General features: G+C 49.1%; 2 protein-coding genes across 2 annotated transcripts in view; one reads left to right on the top strand and one right to left on the bottom strand.

The window, feature by feature from the left end:
• adcy7 (adenylate cyclase 7) overlaps positions 1-2,582 on the top strand; it is a 49,894-nt gene extending 47,312 nt beyond the window's left edge. The window contains exons 21-22 of the mRNA XM_084475871.1: positions 589-713; positions 1,350-2,582. Of these exons, the coding sequence (XP_084331997.1) occupies positions 589-713; positions 1,350-1,496 (272 nt within the window). The 3' untranslated portion in view covers positions 1,497-2,582. The remainder of the gene's footprint in view (positions 1-588; positions 714-1,349) is intronic.
• A 63-nt stretch (positions 2,583-2,645) lies between these two features.
• Positions 2,646-14,039, bottom strand: brd7 (bromodomain containing 7). Its single transcript, XM_084476133.1, has 17 exons — positions 13,906-14,039; positions 13,077-13,267; positions 12,845-12,941; positions 12,692-12,749; positions 12,394-12,538; positions 12,060-12,170; positions 11,653-11,822; positions 10,057-10,171; positions 8,607-8,682; positions 8,377-8,484; positions 7,901-8,036; positions 6,602-6,713; positions 6,319-6,363; positions 5,055-5,136; positions 4,265-4,408; positions 3,302-3,442; positions 2,646-2,785 (listed from the first exon to the last, which is right to left on the bottom strand). The coding sequence occupies exons 1-17, from the start codon at positions 13,952-13,954 to the stop codon at positions 2,715-2,717; spliced, it is 1,851 nt and encodes a 616-aa protein (XP_084332259.1). The 5' UTR covers positions 13,955-14,039; the 3' UTR covers positions 2,646-2,714.
• Between the last annotated feature and the right edge of the window lie 3,804 nt (positions 14,040-17,843).

A 17,843-nucleotide genomic window follows, 5' to 3' on the forward strand; every position in this document is an offset into this window, starting at 1 on the left:
GATTCTGATTCTTTAAATATGTCTCAGTTAATCGTTTTTCTCTCATCACCGGCGACGCTGCGTCCAAACCCGACGACGACGAAGGAAATAAATTCCTCTGAAAAGATTTGCTGAAGGTTGTTTTTTTTTGAGGAGAGGCAGCGCTGACGTCTTCGACGCGTTCTCATGTGGTTCCTCTCAAACACGACATATGGTTTAAATATTTGGCACATAGTCGCTACCCTGAATTTATTTATTCAGAGAAAGCAGTATTCTATTCATCCCAAAACCAAGAAATATATCTGAATGCATACTTTGGGTCCGTTGGGTCAAACCGTAGTCCTCTGCGGCAGATGTAACGGATACGCTGCGGATTATTAAGTAATAGTTTCATTAATGTTGGGGGAACTTTCTTTCACATGGAAAATGGAGGGTCCTCTTTCGTCTGTCACAACACAACAACAGTCTGTCAATGATTTAATAAAAGTGCAGTGTTCCTGGATAGCGCTTCAGTAGTTCATGGTTTGCCTTCATCTGTTGCCTGAGGTCAGCTTCCTAACCACGCGTTGTTCCCCCCCTCCCCCCCCCCCCCCCCCCCGGTCTGGCCAGGTATCAACCACGGCCCGGTGATCGCCGGCGTGATCGGAGCCAGGAAGCCTCAGTACGATATCTGGGGCAACACGGTGAACGTGGCCAGCCGGATGGAGAGCACCGGAGAGCTGGGCAAGATCCAGGTAGGCTGACTCCCAGCAGCGCCCCGGGAACAGTGGCTGGGCCGGGCCCCTGGAGGTCTGGTCTCCCCGCAGAAAGACGTCTTCTCACTTCTTACCAAACCGATTTGTGCCAGTGTTTTTAAAAAGGCCAGTTGGTGGCTGTGTGTCGTTCTTTCCTTTACTGCAACAGTGACGTTCAATTCAACTTGATTAGTAGATTTCTGTGCTTAATCACAGTGACAGTCTCAAAGGGCTAAACAAGCCATATATTTATGACACCCTCCCCAAGGGCAAGAAAAAAGTCCCTTTACTACACGTCCTCCTTTGTTTCAGATTATGTGTTTTATTAAATAAGCCTGTTAAACTGAGTCATTTCCATTGGATGCCTTTAGCCTTGGAACGCACCACTTACACAACATCAAAACTAACTGAATGACTAACTTCTTGAACTGACCATAGCGGTCTGGCACGGCCCTACCATATGCTCCTGTAATGAGCCATGAGTTTGTCATGTTGTACGTTGGGACAGACTTTTTGGAGAAGGGTACGTTATATCCATAGGGCTGTTTAAGCCACCGAAAATGAGCTGTCAACAGCGCGTGAGCAAACGGGTGGAGGTCCTCAGGGTGCTGTGTGTGTGTGTGTGTCCGTCCGCAGGTGACGGAGGAGACGTCGGCCATGCTGCAGAAGCTGGGCTACTCGTGCGAGTGCCGTGGCCTCATCAACGTCAAGGGGAAGGGCGAGCTGAAGACCTACTTTGTGTGCACCGACATGTGCAAGCAGCAGGGCGTGGGTCTGAGCTGAGACCCCCCACACACACCCCACCACACCCCCCCCACCAAAGACTGACCCGTGTGACAAGTACAGGCGGTGCCCAGCTGATCAAAATGGTGTTGGAGGGATGAGATGACTGTGGCTTGCTTTAACGAGGACTGGATGGACGGTCACCGGAGCGTGTGTCGGGGGTTGGAGTGGGAGGCTCAGCGGTGCTGGGTCAAAGGTCAGGGGGTCACTGGGGATTTCGGGGGGGGGGTGTTGAAGGTGTTCACGCCGGACAGATGTACATAGCGCTCTGCCGTCTGTCTTTTCGCACACAGCCCATTTGTGTACCGTCACATCTTTCTCCTTCCCGTGCGTTTGCTCTAGGTGGCCCCTGGGAAAGGCCAGGTTGCAGTGAACGCACACGAGACTTGATTGGACAGATGGGAATGTTGGAGCGCCGACAGCCCAACGAGGGGGCCGTACGCAAGGATCCTTATAGGATTGTATGTTCTGGGAGACGTCCTTTTTCCTGGGTTGGTTTCCTGGAGAAAGGTGGACTCGGCTCTGTTACTGTGTAATGGTCACCATGTGCGTGACCTAGGTCTATTATGGTCTGTAACATACTGTACATTACCGACGTGGCAAATCAGAAACAAAAAAGGGAAAGGTTAAAGTTTAAGACGAGTTAAATAAAGTTTCATGTAAAAAAAAAAGAAGAAAAATGGTGAAATGATCACGTAATTCTCTCTCCTTCTCGTCATAATTCCAGCCGTGTGAGGCTGACAGATGGTTCACCGCTTAACACAGGAACTTTATAACCAGCTCTGCATTATAAGGTGACGAGGTGCATGTGGGTCACCCGCTTGCCACTCTACGGACACGCCAACGTCAGACATCATTCCAGCACCGCTTCGCCTCTCTGTGCACAAAATGCATCCTGGGACTGGGGTGTGCTCACTACCAGGTCTGCCGTGACGCCTCGCTGCTCGCTCTGTGCCTCTGAAAACCTGCCTTATCTTTGGACCGCTATCTGTCTTTTGTCGTGATTAATGCGATGGTGTTGATTGTTAACTGGACTTCATTTTGTACAGCTGCACAAGGTATTATTAAATGGTTTTGTAAGTCTGATTGAGTGTCTGCGAATTAATTGACTCCACGAGAGATTGATTTAAAAAAAAAAAAAAGTCGAAACTCAAGTTTATTCATTGAAATGCATACAAATGTCACACAAAAAGCACCACGAGATATTAAAAGTCGTTGTTACACAGCAAACACCGCCGTCCCGTCTTGGCTCCGACACGAGCTGTCCATGGGCTCAGACACGTCTTGCACTGCAAAACACAAACAATAGAAACCGAGGTCAAGACTTAAGACTTTGTCATATACACAACAATTACTGAAGCAGTCGCTGGCAATGAAATTCTTGTGTCTCAGTCTCCTTCAACAGTGCAATAAAAAGAAAAGTATAAGAGTAGTACAAGTAGAAGTAAGCTGAGACCTAATGAACAAAAAAAATAGATAAACTACAATACTGGACATGAATAATTAGAATGAAATAAAAATATAACTAATGTAATAGATAGATAGATGCAGCATAAACAGGTGTGAAATGTAAATAGTGCCTTAGTCCCCCCTCAAACTAACACTTATGTCAGTACATGAGCATCTTACATTATGGAAGAGCCAAGCGATTGACCAACCCTCGCCTCAAAGCCCAGCCATGAAAGGCCAACAAGCGCAGGAGGCGGTCGTGACCCCCATGTGTGCTTCTCTCCGTGGTATTACCCCCAGAACCAACAACAACAGAAACCCCCTTTGATGCTCAACGCTGTGTTGGGGTCACCTACCCGTGGTGAGGTCCACCAGCGGCCCGCTGGGTTCTGAGGGCACCGAGACGCCCATGGCCTTCCGGATGCTGCGGACGCTGCTCACGTCGCTGGGGGCCACCTGGCTGGTCAGCCGGGTCAGGTTCTCCGTCACCTTCTCAGCTGGAGGGGGGGGGGGGGGGGGAGGAGAGGATGTTAATGTGAACACACTAGATACTGAGTTCAGTGGAGTGGGGGTTTCAATGGTTGTGATGGAAAAGGCACTTATGTGTATGTGTGTGTATGTTGCACGTCCTGGCACTTAATGTAAGTTGAACGTCACTGGCACTTAAATAGTACTTAACATTGTGTAGCATGTTATCCTAGCTATCAGTGTTTGGAACTTGTTTCCAGGAACAACCTTACTGTAATGACAGCGATATATTGTTGTTTCTCTTTCTTCTGACAAATGCACTGATTGTAAGTCGTGTTGGATAAAAGCGTCTGCTAAACGCACTGAATGTAAATGTAAAAGACTGGAGGAGGGACAGGGGATATAACCAGTGCACCTCCGTTAGTGATGTAACCGGTATCAGATATCGAGTGTAGACAACAGACATGCAGGACATCTGTATCCAAGAATTCACCCGACATGAGATACTAAGAAGACACACGATGCATATTCAATAAGACGATGACGTTAACGTTAACTGGAGCCGTGTCAGCTCGCTGCAGCTCGTCGACCGCTAACGAGGAAATCACATCGAAATTCCCCTAGGACTGACTCGGTTAAAGAGGTCACTGTGCATCGCTGCCCAGTGGAACAAAAAGGGTTCTGTCCCCGCTCGGGCAGCGAGCCCCACTCGTACGGAGACAGGTGTGCGTGTGTAATGCCCCTATTCATCGGAGTGTCAGTGTGAGCCAGAGGTACAGAGAGAGAGGGCTGATATGCGGCGGTAAGGCCGGAGAACAGAGAGAGCCATGCAGCCCGCCGGAGCCTCTTACCCAGCTGCAGCTCCTTGGCGTTGGGGGCCAGCAGGTGGATGACGCTGGGGGGCTGCCTGGAGCTCAGACGCTCCCTCTGCGCCTCCTGCAGCTCCCGCAGGAGCAGGGTCGTCTCGTCCAGCTTCTCCTGGAAGAGCTGGGCATCTGGGAACACACACACACACACACACACACACACACACACACACACACACACACACACACACACACACACACACACACACAGTCAGGTACACTTACAAACACAGGAGCACACATAGACATAAAAGCAGACACACACACACACACACACAATCACAACAACACAAACACATACATCGATCAATACAGACAGACACACACACAGACAGACAAGAGTGGGTGCTTAATCCCCGGGACCTTGGAGAGTTTGGCAGCACAATGGCTCCATTCTGTTTGAGTCAACAGACGGGGCCCTTCAGTGCTGCAGCTCACCGTTCCTCCACTTCCACCGCGGCCCGGCAGAGAAAGCCGACACTTTCAAAAGAGCTTTTCTGTTGCCAGAGCGAAGCGACGGCGGCGGCGAGGAGGACTCGAGACGGTGAGCCGGTTCAATGCTTTTGATTAGAAACAGACGGCCCCGTTGTTCCGCCTCGTCCTCGCACGTAACCCGTCGTTCATTAGCGGGACTTGAGGACGGGGGAGATGTTTGGCCTTCGAACGCAGGTCGAAGAAATACCGTCACAGGAGTCTCTTATACATCTATGACACGCACACACATACACGCACACACACACAGTGTGGACGATGGGGGGGGGGGGGGGTGAGTTACCGTCGGAGAGCTCCGGGGGGGTGGGGTCCGGGCTCATCAGGGAGCTGCAGCGGCTGCCAGCGCTCAGCTCTGGATCCACCGCCTAACAACCGCCACAGACCAGGGATCAGTTCAGTTGACTCAGCTCAGCCCCAGCCTGTTCTGTTTAATCTACCGTTACATAACACGCACACACACACACACACAATCTCTCTCTCATGCACATACAATCTCACACACACAGACACACACAGACACACACACACACACACACACACACACACAATCTCTCTCTCACGCACACACAATCTCCCACTCACACACACAAGGGAGACACATTCCAGCAGGGACATCTCGGTGTCCAATAGGAGCAGGGCCTTTGGGGAGCCCCCCTCCCCAGTAGAATGGGATGTAATGAAAGGCTGCACCACCCGAGATGGATGGAGCGGCTCCAAGCACAGCAAACAGCCCAGACAGAGGGCTGCTGTGTGCCTGATCTCAGGGGCCCGACCGGGCTTCCTGGAAGCCTACCCACTCCCCCGGGGGGAGAGGGGGGGTTGGGGGGGTGTGGGGGAGGGAAATGGATAAATAAAGGGAATCAAAACGATTTCCACTCAACATGCTGGAAACTGGGAACGGACTTTCCACCAAGGAAAAGCCGAACGCAAAGGGAGTTCAGACGGAGAGCGAGGCCGTGTTTGTGTTCCCGTTCGGGGTCCGCAGGCGAGCAGCGGGCCGACATCTACTCCCTACTCCTCCCCCTGTCGGCTTGAGTCCCGCCTCCCACACGGTGCCCCGAGCTCCGAGCTCCGAGCTCCGGGCTGGGCGTGAGGCGACACTGATCACTTCCTGATGCGATGACAACACCACTTTTTTACGACTTTCCCACGGGTCTCCCGTTACCGCCCCATACATTAACCTGTTTGCATTAACTGTGTCAGCCAATCACAGGTCAAAAAGTGTTCTGAGACACCGGCTGCGAACCGGCAACTTTCAGAAATAGAGAAGAGGCAAGTATCGTAAACAAAGTGCCGGTTAGGGGACGGTTCTGTGCCGTGCCGCAGCCATAGCCAGTGGAATAGCCTACATTGACTAGAATGGTTTCTATTGTCTGCGGCAAAAGTTTTACTGCTGTGACTTCTGAGACGGATCTGGTGGAAATTGGCCTTTGAGCCTGCTTCCACCGGCCCTCCCGCTGCATAAATGCCCCACCTGCACCGGGCACCAGGCACCTTGTTTGACTTGTTTCTAACGCTACGGTCACTTGATGTCTGGACGCGCTCACCTCGGCGGCGTCCTTGTTCCCAGGAGTTCTGGTCTGCTCTTCCACCTGGAGCAGACACAAGGCACACACCAAAGAGGGTCACCGTCAGTTAAGGTCTCCCACCTTCACCCTCGGTACGTCTTCATTAGAAAATGGCACATTCAGACACAAAAAAACGAAAAAAGGCAACAGGCAACTTTTTTCATTTCTCTTTTTTGTATTGATTCATTTTCGTTTTCCAGTTCAAATTGGGGCGTGCACACGAGGACCACGCCACCGCAGAAGCAGAAAAGAGGATGCTCACCCGCTCCGTGACCGCCAGCGATCTGGAATGTTCTCTGCGAGTCATGGCGTCCAGCAGATTGTCGGCCAGCTTGTACGTGTACTCCTCCGACCGGGACAGGAACTCTGACATGCTGAGAGCCACAGACACACAACAGACTTTGGATCAATATCAATATAAAACATGTTCAATATATATCAATGAGAGACTGGACCACCGAATCTAGCCGCTGGGTTTGTTACACAAACACGGTTCCATACTTAATTCCAATGTTTGAGTGTTTTTCATTGTCGTATCGACATTGGACTACTTCTCAATGAACAGTGGAAGGTCATATTAAGTGTTAAACAGAAGTGTTTAAATCCAGCATGGTAATTCCTAGTCTTTTTAGGTCATTCAAATTATCAATAGTTAGTTATCAATATGATAAAGTTATATCGTGATGTCTTTCGGCCATATCGCCCAGGCCTAAGAGCGCCCTACGCAAAGTCAATGAGATCCGTCGACGGATGTGTGCAATGTGAACGCGGTGTAGCGAAGACCAGAGTCCCTCTCTACCCTTTGGAAGACACTCAAACCACCCAAAACAGGGACCGCCAACCCTAACAATCCTGAGCATAGCCGCGGCGATGCAGGGGACTTCTAGTGGTTTCCAGCCCGTAAACGCTTGTTATTGAAGTGCTTCTGCCTGTCGCCTCTGCGCAGCGTAGCGGGCGCTGCCTGGATGCAGTGTGTGGGCTGAGGCCAGTGAGGCGTATGGCTGCTTCCACAACCACCGCCAACGACTCTCCCCTACGCCACGAGACAGCCGGCCGAGAGGAGACTGGTGGAGCGTACTGAGAGTCCACTGCATCCCTCCCTCTCACCTGGGCTACCCCCCCCCCATCCCCACACCCCCTCCGGCCCGGAGTTACGGGGCCATGGGGGGGGGGGGGGGCACGGCAGTGGAGCGGACAATGGGTGTGAAGGCAGGAGCAGGAGATGCCATAGGGTTTTTGTGATCTCACACACACAAACACACCCACACACACACTAGCCTAGCCTGTATGTATTTGAAGGCGAGAGAGGAACTATAGTAGCAGCCCTTGAGGAATCAAACCCACACAAAGCGAGCGCGCCACATTGCTAATTCCTCGCAAACATAAAATGAGCCAAGAATGAAAGTGAAAAATAGATTTTCAGGTCATTGAAAGTTTATGAAGGAATAAATCACAGAGCCACCCTCCTCTGTGGTGGCTGGGGGAGGGGCTAGAGGTTGAGGGAAGGGCTGGAGGCAAAGGCTGGAGGCTGGGGGCGGGGCTGGTTCGTGGCGGTACGTACCTCTCAGAGACGTGCATGCTGGCGTCCTCGCCGTAGAAGCAGTAGATGAGGTCAGAGTCCTCCTTGCCCACGTTGGCGAAGCTGGAGTCGTAGGTGGGCGCGTAGGAGGTGAACGGCCCGTGGTTGATGTAGGACACTGTTCAGAGGTAGGGGGTCAAAGGTCAGGGGTCTGTGTGTGTGTGTGGAGGCAGTGTGTGTGTGTGTGTGTGTGTGTATAGGCAGTGTGTGTGTGTATAGGCAGTGTGTGTGTGTGTGTGTGTGTGTGTGTGTGTGTGTGTGTGTGTGTGTGTGTGTGTGTGTGTGAAGAGGCAGTGTGTGTGTGTGTGTGTGTGTGTGTGTGAAGAGGCTGTGTGTGTGTGTGTGTGTGTGGAGGCAGTGTGCATGTGTGTGTGTGTGTGTGTGCGTGTGTGCGTGTGTGCGTGCGTGCGTGCGTGCGTGCGTGCGTGCGTGCGTGCGTGCGTGCGTGGAGGCAGTACCTGGAGTCACCCAGTTCCTCTTGTCCTCCCTGAAGCCCTGCAGGCAGTTGACTCCGCTCTGCAGCCGGTTGTTCATCATGCCCAGCTTCACCGGACAGAACCCGGCCTCTGTGGACACAGAGCACCAGCTCAACACCACCACCTTGGTCTGCCTGGTTCGGACCCGGGCACACACCTGCACTGAATCACTCCATCTCACAGACACACACAGAAAAAGGGTGCTTCCTCACCTCCTGCTGAGGGGTCCGCTGGGTTGAGGAAGGCCAGCGTGGTGGAGCCGTCGGATTTGCGCCTCCAGAACTCCAGCTGTGTCACACACGCACACGCACACACACACACACACACACACGCACCATGAGATAGTGTGTGGTGTCCACTTAATACATTTCCCCCTAAGGAACTTAGGGGCTAGGGCTGGATCACAATGCCACCCATCGGCTTTGGTGCCCTGCTCTCAGTCAGTGTCTCTCAGACCGCAATGCTGAAGAGCGTGAACGGGTGAGTGTGGGCAGATGAGAGGGTGAGGGAGCAGTGTGGTCGCGGGCTGTTGCTCTGCGGGTTCCCTCGCCGCTCGTTTTAGCCTGCGTTGCCGTGACCTCTGACCCAGAAGACGGAGGGGGGGAGAGGGACCTTGGAGGGGAGATCCATTGCTTTGTGAAGTGGCAGCTGTTTCCTGAAACTATGACGTTCGGTCGAGGGAGGAGTGGACATGCTGAAAACTATGCTGAGAGGATTTATACTCTGTGAATTAACAGTAAGGTGTGGGTGGGGCGGGGCTGGGTGGGGGGACGGGAAAGACAGCAGGGAGCACGCGCTGGACGCATTACATCATCACGAGACCGCTGGAACACAATCAAACAATCAAACAATCCCACGGAGTGGGAGAACAGAGTGCCTTTAAATCACAATAATGACATAGTAGTATATCACAGAGCCTACGCACACACACACATGAGCACGCTCAGACTCACACTCACACAGACGCACACAGACGCGCACGGGCACACTCAGACACACACTCACACCGACTCACACAGGCACGCTCAGACACACACTCACACCGACTCACACAGGCACACTCAGACACACACTCACACAGACTCACACAGGCATGCTCAGACACAGACACACACACACTCACACAGGCACGCTCAGACACACACACACACACACACACACACACACACACCCACCTGACACTAGGGCTGGGCGATTAATCAAATTTTGATCGCGATTTCGATTTCAGAATGAAACGATCACCAAACTAATATAATAGAGTTGAAACGATTATTATTATTATTTTTTTTTATAGAAATTGCAGAACAGCTGGATTCATATGAACAGATGAAACTCTACAGATGAAAAATAGCCTCTTGGCTAATTCTGGCGCATTTACAGTAATGTTATTAATGTGCACTGTCCCTGTTTTCAAATAAACAAGAAAAGAAAAAAAAAAAAAAAAAAAATATCTGGACATTATTTTCTATTTGACCATTTTGTGTATATTTTTAAGGGGAAATTTCGAAGTTCTCATTTACAAAGTGTTTTTTTTGGAGAGAAATTATGAATAAATGCATCATGTTTTCAAACTCAAAAATAAATAATTGTTTGAATAATCGAGATTTCAATACTGACCAAAATAATCGTGATTATGATTTTTCCATAATCGAGCAGCCCTACCTGACACTGTAGCGACCGGTTGGTCAGCTTGCCGTCAGACTCCTCCACGGCCTTGCGGATCTCCTCCAGCTCCTTCTCCACCTTCAGCACCTCCTCCTTGGACTCCTTGTCCTGCCTGTTGAGGAACAGAAAAACACACCATCAGATCCCGGTGCAAACCCAACCAAACACTGAGGGCAGCGGGACCAGACCCGTTTCTGTAATGACTAGGGATGACCATTTTAAGAAATTTCCTAATCATCGATAAAATTAACGATCAATTATCAATTTAATCGTTATTTTCTATAGGCTACATTAAAAATTCCCATTGGTAGAAAATACAAAATACAGCATGTTTTTCTCAATGAAATCCTTATTCCGACAAGTATTTATAGGCCAACAATAAGCCAACAATATAGTTAACGTGTAGACCTACAACTGTTTTTACTTCATTTCAAATATGAAATACGGGCCTTATAGGCTATAGGCCTATGCTGTATTAAGGCTGTTGTTCCGTTCTCATGTATGCAACACAACTCCTTTTGATCGATAAAAATATAACGTGATCGACAAAATTCTTAACAATCAATGATCGATCATCGGTTAATCATGCCCGTCCCTAGTCATGACCAACCCTAACGGCAGCGGGACAAGACCCGGGCCAGGGGGCTCCTCCGTTGCGACCCAACACAAGGCCATCGTCACAGACCCAGCTGTCGCCTTCCTTTCATCAACGTTGTGGAAGAGCTGAGGCTTTTTTTTGTCTTTTTTATCAGCAATGTTTTTTTTTTCCAAAAGCCAGTCTGTAAAGGTTTCCGTGGATCCAGTTTTATATAATAATGGATCCAGAGATAAAAGGCTATTCACGAGCCGGTGAATGGCTTAGCGCCTTGGGCCTGATGAAAGGACGACCCTGCGTCACAACGCAGCACGGCTGAAAGCAGGCAGGAGCCGGCATGCGGCGCAGCATTCCTCACATTCTCCGCCCCGGAGATGCAATCAAAGCCGCCGACTGCGGCACACTTGACTGGAGGAAATTGTTGTTGTTTTTTTGTCATTTTTTCGTATGATGACGTTGGTGATGAAGTTGTTTTGGTTGGAAGAAGAAATGTGACGAAAGATAAAATAATTCTAAATCACGGTCTTTGAGAGGAAAACAGAACAGCAATACAAGATCCAGCCTTGGACAGTATAATAGTGGACGAGGGATACTGTGTATAGTACTGGACCAGGGAGGCTGTGTATGGTACTGGACCAGTGAGGCTGTGTAAAGTACTGGACCAGTGAGGCTGTGAATTGTACTGGACCAGGGATGCTGTGTATAGTACTGGACCAGTGAGGCTGTGAATTGTACTGGACCAGGGATACAGTGTATAGTAAACCAGGGACTCTGTGTATAGTACTGGACCAGGGAGGCTGTGTATAGTACTAGACCAGGGATACAGTGTATAGTAAACCAGGGACTCTGTGTATAGTACTGGACCAGTGAGGCTGTGTATAGTACTGGACCAGGGAGGCTGTGTATAGTACTGGACCAGGGAGGCTGTGTATGGTACTGGACCAAGGAGGCTGTGTATAGTAAACCAGGGAGGTTGTGTATAGTACAGTGTAATGGACCTGGGAGTGCTGGGAGACTGGGAGCTCTCGCTGGCGTAGAAGGCTCCAGGCCCGTCCCGGCTCTGGTCCAGGCCGGCCCCCCCGTCCTCCTCCGTCTTCCCTGGCTTGATGGCGTTCAGGTCCAGCCCGGACATGAACTCGATGCTCTGCTTCAGGCTCTGGAGCCTCTCCTGGGAGGAGGACCACACATACGTTAGGAACACAGCTCTGAACAGCTTTCAACTGAGGCCATTGAAGCAGGACATTACACCTTTTGATTGGCTATAAGAACCAGACTAGCAAACAGGTTACGGACGCCGTGCTAAACATGTAGGAGCATAATTTCTTTATGAGAAGCTATATGCTGCCCCCTGCTGTTGATCTGTGTCAACATGTCTCGTTGACGTTTTAAGGGGGGAAGGAGGTACCGGGCTGAGGATCTTCATCCCTGAGTGCAGCAGCTTCTTGGCAGCTTTGTGGTAGATGGTCTCCGGCTTGTTGTACATCATGGCGTTTTCACACATCACCCTGAAGTCCGTCTGCATGGAGAGACACGTCAAAGGCTTTGGTAGTCACTGGGCAGTGAGCACTCAAGGTTTTTCCCTCCAAAATGCACAGCAAAGCTGGTAAATGAACTTAGTAGGAAGTATAATACATTCTAAAATACGATTGTACATATATCTCAAATTGAGTATTTTCTCATTATGAAGATGGCCCCCGCAGACAAGAGTCTGTGCTTCTAGTGGGAGAACCAGTAGGTACCTTCAGCTCCACCAGCGACTGGTACCACTCCGTCTTCACCCGCTCCTTCATGGAGCTGAAGTCCATGGGCCGCTTGATGACCAGAGTGTAGCCGGGAGCGATGAGATCATTCACGGGGAAGGAGAAAAACGCACTCGGGTCTTTCCTACAGGAAAGGAAGCACAGACACAATGTTGAGTTGCTAAATGTCATGGATGCAGTCACGCAAACAAGACACTAATGGATACAACTCGAATGTTAATCTAACCAGGTGATGGTGGAAAACCGAAGTGATCACACTATGCAGTGCATGTTCTACCTCTGCAGCTGTCTGATGAGCTGGTTCAATGCCTCCTGTAGAGGTGTCTGCTCTTTCTCTGAAAAGGACAAGAAGGCCGGATCAAAAACGCGTGCGAGTGGAATTTGGAACAACAATGCACAGCATGCTCTCACGGAACGACGTTCCACATACGTTCCTGTTTATCCAGCTCAGAGCGGATCGGAGTTCTGTTCTGTTCCGGTTCTTCCCAGTCTCCATCAGCGTCTTGAGCCTTTCTCTTCTTGGTCATCTTCGAGAAAACCAATAAAAACGTTGGCATTCATTCATGACCATTGCTTCTGGGAACTGGCAAACGTGTTGTCTGACATAGTTACAGAACTCTATGACAAATGAGTTTACAAAATGATAAGCCATATTTCCCGACCTTTTTCTTCCCGTCATCGGGGGACCCGACCACCCTGTCCTTGTCCTTTTTCTTCTTCTTCTTCTTTTCCCTGGGCTTGTCGTAGTCAGCTGACTGCTCGTCGTAGAACGTGTCCCGGCTCGAGCTTCCAGCCGTCACTTCGTTCCCAGCTACCTTCAGGACCAGCTTCAGAGGTCTACTCTCTCCCACGTCTACACACACACACACACGCACGCACGCACGCACGCACGCACACACACACACACACACACACACACACACACACACACACACACACACACACACACACACACACACACACACACACACACACACACACACACACACACAGGTGGCGGGGAACCGTTAGCCACTATAATAACCACTGGGTGACACTCTGGTGACACAGACTTCCTGACAGAAAGTTCCTCACACATGACAAACTTTTATCTTTTGTTAAAACCAAAGACCTGCTGACACACAGAGAACGACCCGAGCTGCACTATTGGTGAGTGTATCGCCATTGAATACAAGCAGGTTATAATAACTATATAAGCAGCACTGTACATAACAATATGTTCCTGTATGTCCATGGTTCGAATCGGGACTAAGAGGTCGAGGTAATGCGAACATCTTCTTAATATAAGCCACTATATCACCCACTGTATCAGGCACGCATTATTCACCATACCTCTCTTATAAACGTACAGTAGTTATTACAGAGAAATCTCCACCTAGCTTCAGCTAGCTCGGTGGCTAACTGCTTCGAAATCTACGGGGTTAGCGCCGATCAGCTAATGCTACGCATATAAAGTGCACCGGAGATAAGGGACACTTTGAGAGGTTTTACCTTCGTATCCGTGTTTGTCGGACTTGTGTTTCTTGTGTTTCTTTCCCATTGTTTACTATTTTGATGTACGGTCGCTCAGTGGTTCTTATTTCTTTGTGATCTCTGTCCTTCGGGAGTATATGAGTGGCGGTCCGCCTCCCCCTTCGGGACCAGCGCCCCCTGCTGGACAGGCGGGGTTTGTAACTCCTGCGCCTAAGTCAGTAAGTCAATTCATAAGGGCTTACTACAATCAAGAGAATAGCATCCAGAGTCACATCAAAAGCCATACTAACTCAACACTGCATTGTAAAACTAAGTGGTTGTGCATATTTATATTTAAGTATAGATTACTTATTTTATCTGGATCTGGATTAAAGCATGCTTACGTGACATTACACCCCCAGTCTTGTAATGTAAAATACATTCTGCTCATGTTAACCTCGAATAAGGTGGCTCCTTCTTATATCAGATTTATTCTAAAACACTTGTCACCCTGTTTCCAGCGGATAAGTTTACAATTTATGTAGGATGTTCTCCATGTGCATTAATCCACCACAATTAGTTAAATATAGGAGTTTGGTACCATTCTCTACGTTTTGGGCGATTACTTCGATAACTAGACACGATTGTGACTTGATAGTTTTACTCTGGAGGTAATAGCCTACATGGAATAGTTAAATTCGTACCTTATGTCATTAAATAAAAAAGATTACATTAGGATGTGACTAACTACTTGAAGCGCTTTATTATTCTAATATGAGCAAGTTATTACCATAATTGTATATATATAAAATACTACTGATAAGCATGTTATTTACAAATCCGCCACTGGGTGGTGGTATGTGGTCGCATAATGAGCCCTCCGTTTTCTCGTGTGCTTTATACAGCGTGGAGTGGTTGTGCTCCATCCTCTGTGAACAAATGAAAGATGACACAAGTGTAACACAAAACTTTGCAGCATCCGAAAACAGCAGATCGTTTTCAAGGCCTCCATTGAAGCTTCATTCTCGCTTTATGTGGCGATATTTGATATATTTCAATATAGCAACGTTAGATATAGTGGCATTGAATATCAATGGTGCAACTTCACAAGACGTTTGTTTACCGCCCACAGTGTTGTTTGGCTTCGCGGTAGGCCAACGGGGGAACTAAAATGTGATTGGATGAGAGTCTAAATCAGAGGTTCTCAACCTATTTACGCCCGCAGACCCACTTTTAGGGCTTAGATTTTTCTCCAAAAAATGACAGTATAATAATATGAAAAAGAAATAGATCAAACATGCATCTTTTATTTTAAATGTCAAACGTCTTTTTTGGGACAACCTCCCCCTAGGGGGCACCGTCCTGGAACCAGGGAAGAGGTCTGGGACCGGGCCCCCAGTCCTGGGACCAGGGAAGAGGTCTGGGACCGGGCCCCCAGTCCTGGGACCAGGGAAGAGGTCTGGGACCCTAAAATGCCAAACGTCTTTTTCGGGACAACCTCCCCCTGGGGGCCCCCGTCCTGGGACCGGGCCCCCATCATGGGACCAGGGTAGGCGTCTGGGAGCCTTGTGACCCAGTTCGAGGAGGGTCTTTCAAGAACCCAGACCCTGAGGATCTCAGGATCCGCAGGGGGCCCGTCCTGGGGCTGGGGGCCCCATCCTATCGGCACCATACTCGGGGCCTCAAATTGGGACTGTGGGCCGCGTCCCGGGACGTTGGGCCCTGCTCTGGACCGTTCCTCCTCCAAGGTCCTCCATGGTGTCGTTTCTCAGGAACACATACAGTTTAAACTAAGTTAAAAGACAGTTAAAATTTTAGATTAGACCTACAGCACCTCCAAAGGGGACACAGGAAGGAGAGAGCACGTTGGATTAGCCCGCAGTAAGGGGCTTCCATCTCCTTCACTGTAATGTTCCCTTAAAGCAGAGTGATTAACGTTAGATGTACATCACCATGCATGTACATACATCCATGTTGAAAGATGGTGAGCATTTAATAAGCACATTCCAGGTTTTATGAAGAGGCACAGACCCGGGGGGGGGGGGGGGGGGGTAGAACGTGTAGGAAAAAATAGATTAAATACCATTCCAGCCATTCCTTTCTGTATGTTGAAAGGCAATTCTGACAGCCATCATATTTCTTATCTAATACCCCATAGTGCTGAAACGCTTCGTCAAGAACTCTCCCCCTTTCGCTATGCCTTTCTAAGGCCCAGAGAACAAATGCATAGCATTATTCAGGTTCATTCATTTAAAACGTAATCTAATTAAAGTTGCTATTCCAAACAATGCAGACGTAAAAACATAAAATCAGTTTAACATATTTTGAAGTACAATTTAATAATACTTGATTTTTGTAGATGCATTGAAGTATGGAAACTTAACCAATGGAAGGGTGCAGCTTATTTTTTGGAAGAGCCTTTTCTTGATACAGGCATAAGCCCTACGTGAATTCTTTATACCTACAACTACAAGAAGGAGATAAAATATACTTTACACTAAATCTTTTGTCAGACAGTTCTTATCCATGACTTTGACCAGATAGTAATAATAGCCGCTGATGGGTATCGCTGCAGTGATCCATCTGCACCCGGTTGAGTGAGCAGCTCCTCTCCGTCCCATCGCCGCCTCCTCTCCGCCCCGGAGGCGGGTGAAGCCATCCATCTGTTTCCCTGCAGCCGTGGATCTCCTCCCACTGTAGAGGTCTGGGAACGTCTCGCGATTAGACGGACATTGGTTCCACCAAACACTGCTAACAAAGGGCAGATGTGGTGAACTTCCTGATCCTGTGTACCCACACAAGGACTGAAGGGACCCAGAGGTTGATGTTTCCACATTAAAGAGGCATCCCAGGAAAACCACTTCCCGCTCAGAGGCCTCATGCTACGGGTGGATACCAGATGTTCACATGAGGCTTTCATGGCTCCTCTCTCTGGAGCATGGTGTGACCAAACAAGCAGCGGAGTACATAAAACCCAAGCTCGCGCAACACGGTCATCGATAATCACCAATTAAAACGCTTATTTTGTTTCTGTCTCCGTGACATTCTGACATGACACCGCTTCCTCTCCCCAGAATCCCGCCAGTGACGTCGTGTTTGCCTGAAGATCTTCCTTCATCTTCTAGTTTTTGTCCTTCATCTTCTCATTCGTCTTCTCAATCATCTTCTCATTCGTCTTCATCTTTATCTTCTCATTCATATTCTCATTTGTCTTCTCATTCATCTTCTTATTCATATTCTCATTTGTCTTCTCATTCGTCTTCTCATTTGTCTTATTCATATTCTCATTTGTCTTCTCATTCTTCTTCTTGTTCATCTTCTCGTTCATCTTCTCATTCATCTTCTCATTCATCTTCTCATTCGTCTTCTCGTTCACCTTCTCAATCATCTTCTCATTCATCTTCACAAACCTCTTCACAAACATTTGTGTCTTTCTTGTTCTGTTGCGGTCGTATCTGACATTTCTTTTCATCAATACCACCCCAACACTGTGTTATGAACAAAGCAATCAACCCAACACGTTTTGGTCAGAATCATCTGTGGCCTGTCTCACACTGTAGGTCCATAACTCTCATGTGTTGACGCCCTCATAAACAGCAGTGACGAAGCCTCACATCATCCACAGATAAACAGTGGTTGGCTGTGGTGGAGCGCAGATTCTCTCGCCAGGCCGTAGAGTCAGAGAGGCCACTGGGCAAGGATGTGACACACGTCCTGCTCCAAGGTCACTACAGCTGTAAAGGCATAATGGGATTTGAAGATGTAACCAACTGCAACATCAAAGAGGAGACGGCAATCATATCACCCTATCCCTTCCCTATCCCCTGCCTTCTCCAAACCTTTGAGCATCAATCCCACGCGACAAAGCCAAGGCGTTACGCGTGCGACGGCACTATTTCTATCTCCGCAGCCCCGGCTTTGATCATCAACGCCTCGTGCCTCTGTATTCCCTCTGCGACGTCCTAAGCACCTCGTTT

The sequence above is a fragment of the Micromesistius poutassou genome (genome assembly GCF_964030765.1).
Source record: "Micromesistius poutassou genome assembly, chromosome: 12".
NCBI lineage: Eukaryota > Metazoa > Chordata > Actinopteri > Gadiformes > Gadidae > Micromesistius > Micromesistius poutassou.

What these genes read in the sequence shown, in the direction of transcription:
- brd7 (XM_084476133.1), bottom strand. Translation starts at nt 13,954, where the DNA reads ATGGGAAAGAAACACAAGAAACACAAGTCCGACAAACACGGATACGAA. An exon ending in ACCGGTCGCTACAGTGTCAG is followed by an intron (nt 8,683 to 10,056) that starts GTAGGGCTGCTC and finishes TGTGTGACACAG; the next exon opens with CTGGAGTTCTGGAGGCGCAA. An exon ending in AGCGGACCCCTCAGCAGGAG is followed by an intron (nt 8,485 to 8,606) that starts GTGAGGAAGCAC and finishes CTGTGTCCACAG; the next exon opens with AGGCCGGGTTCTGTCCGGTG.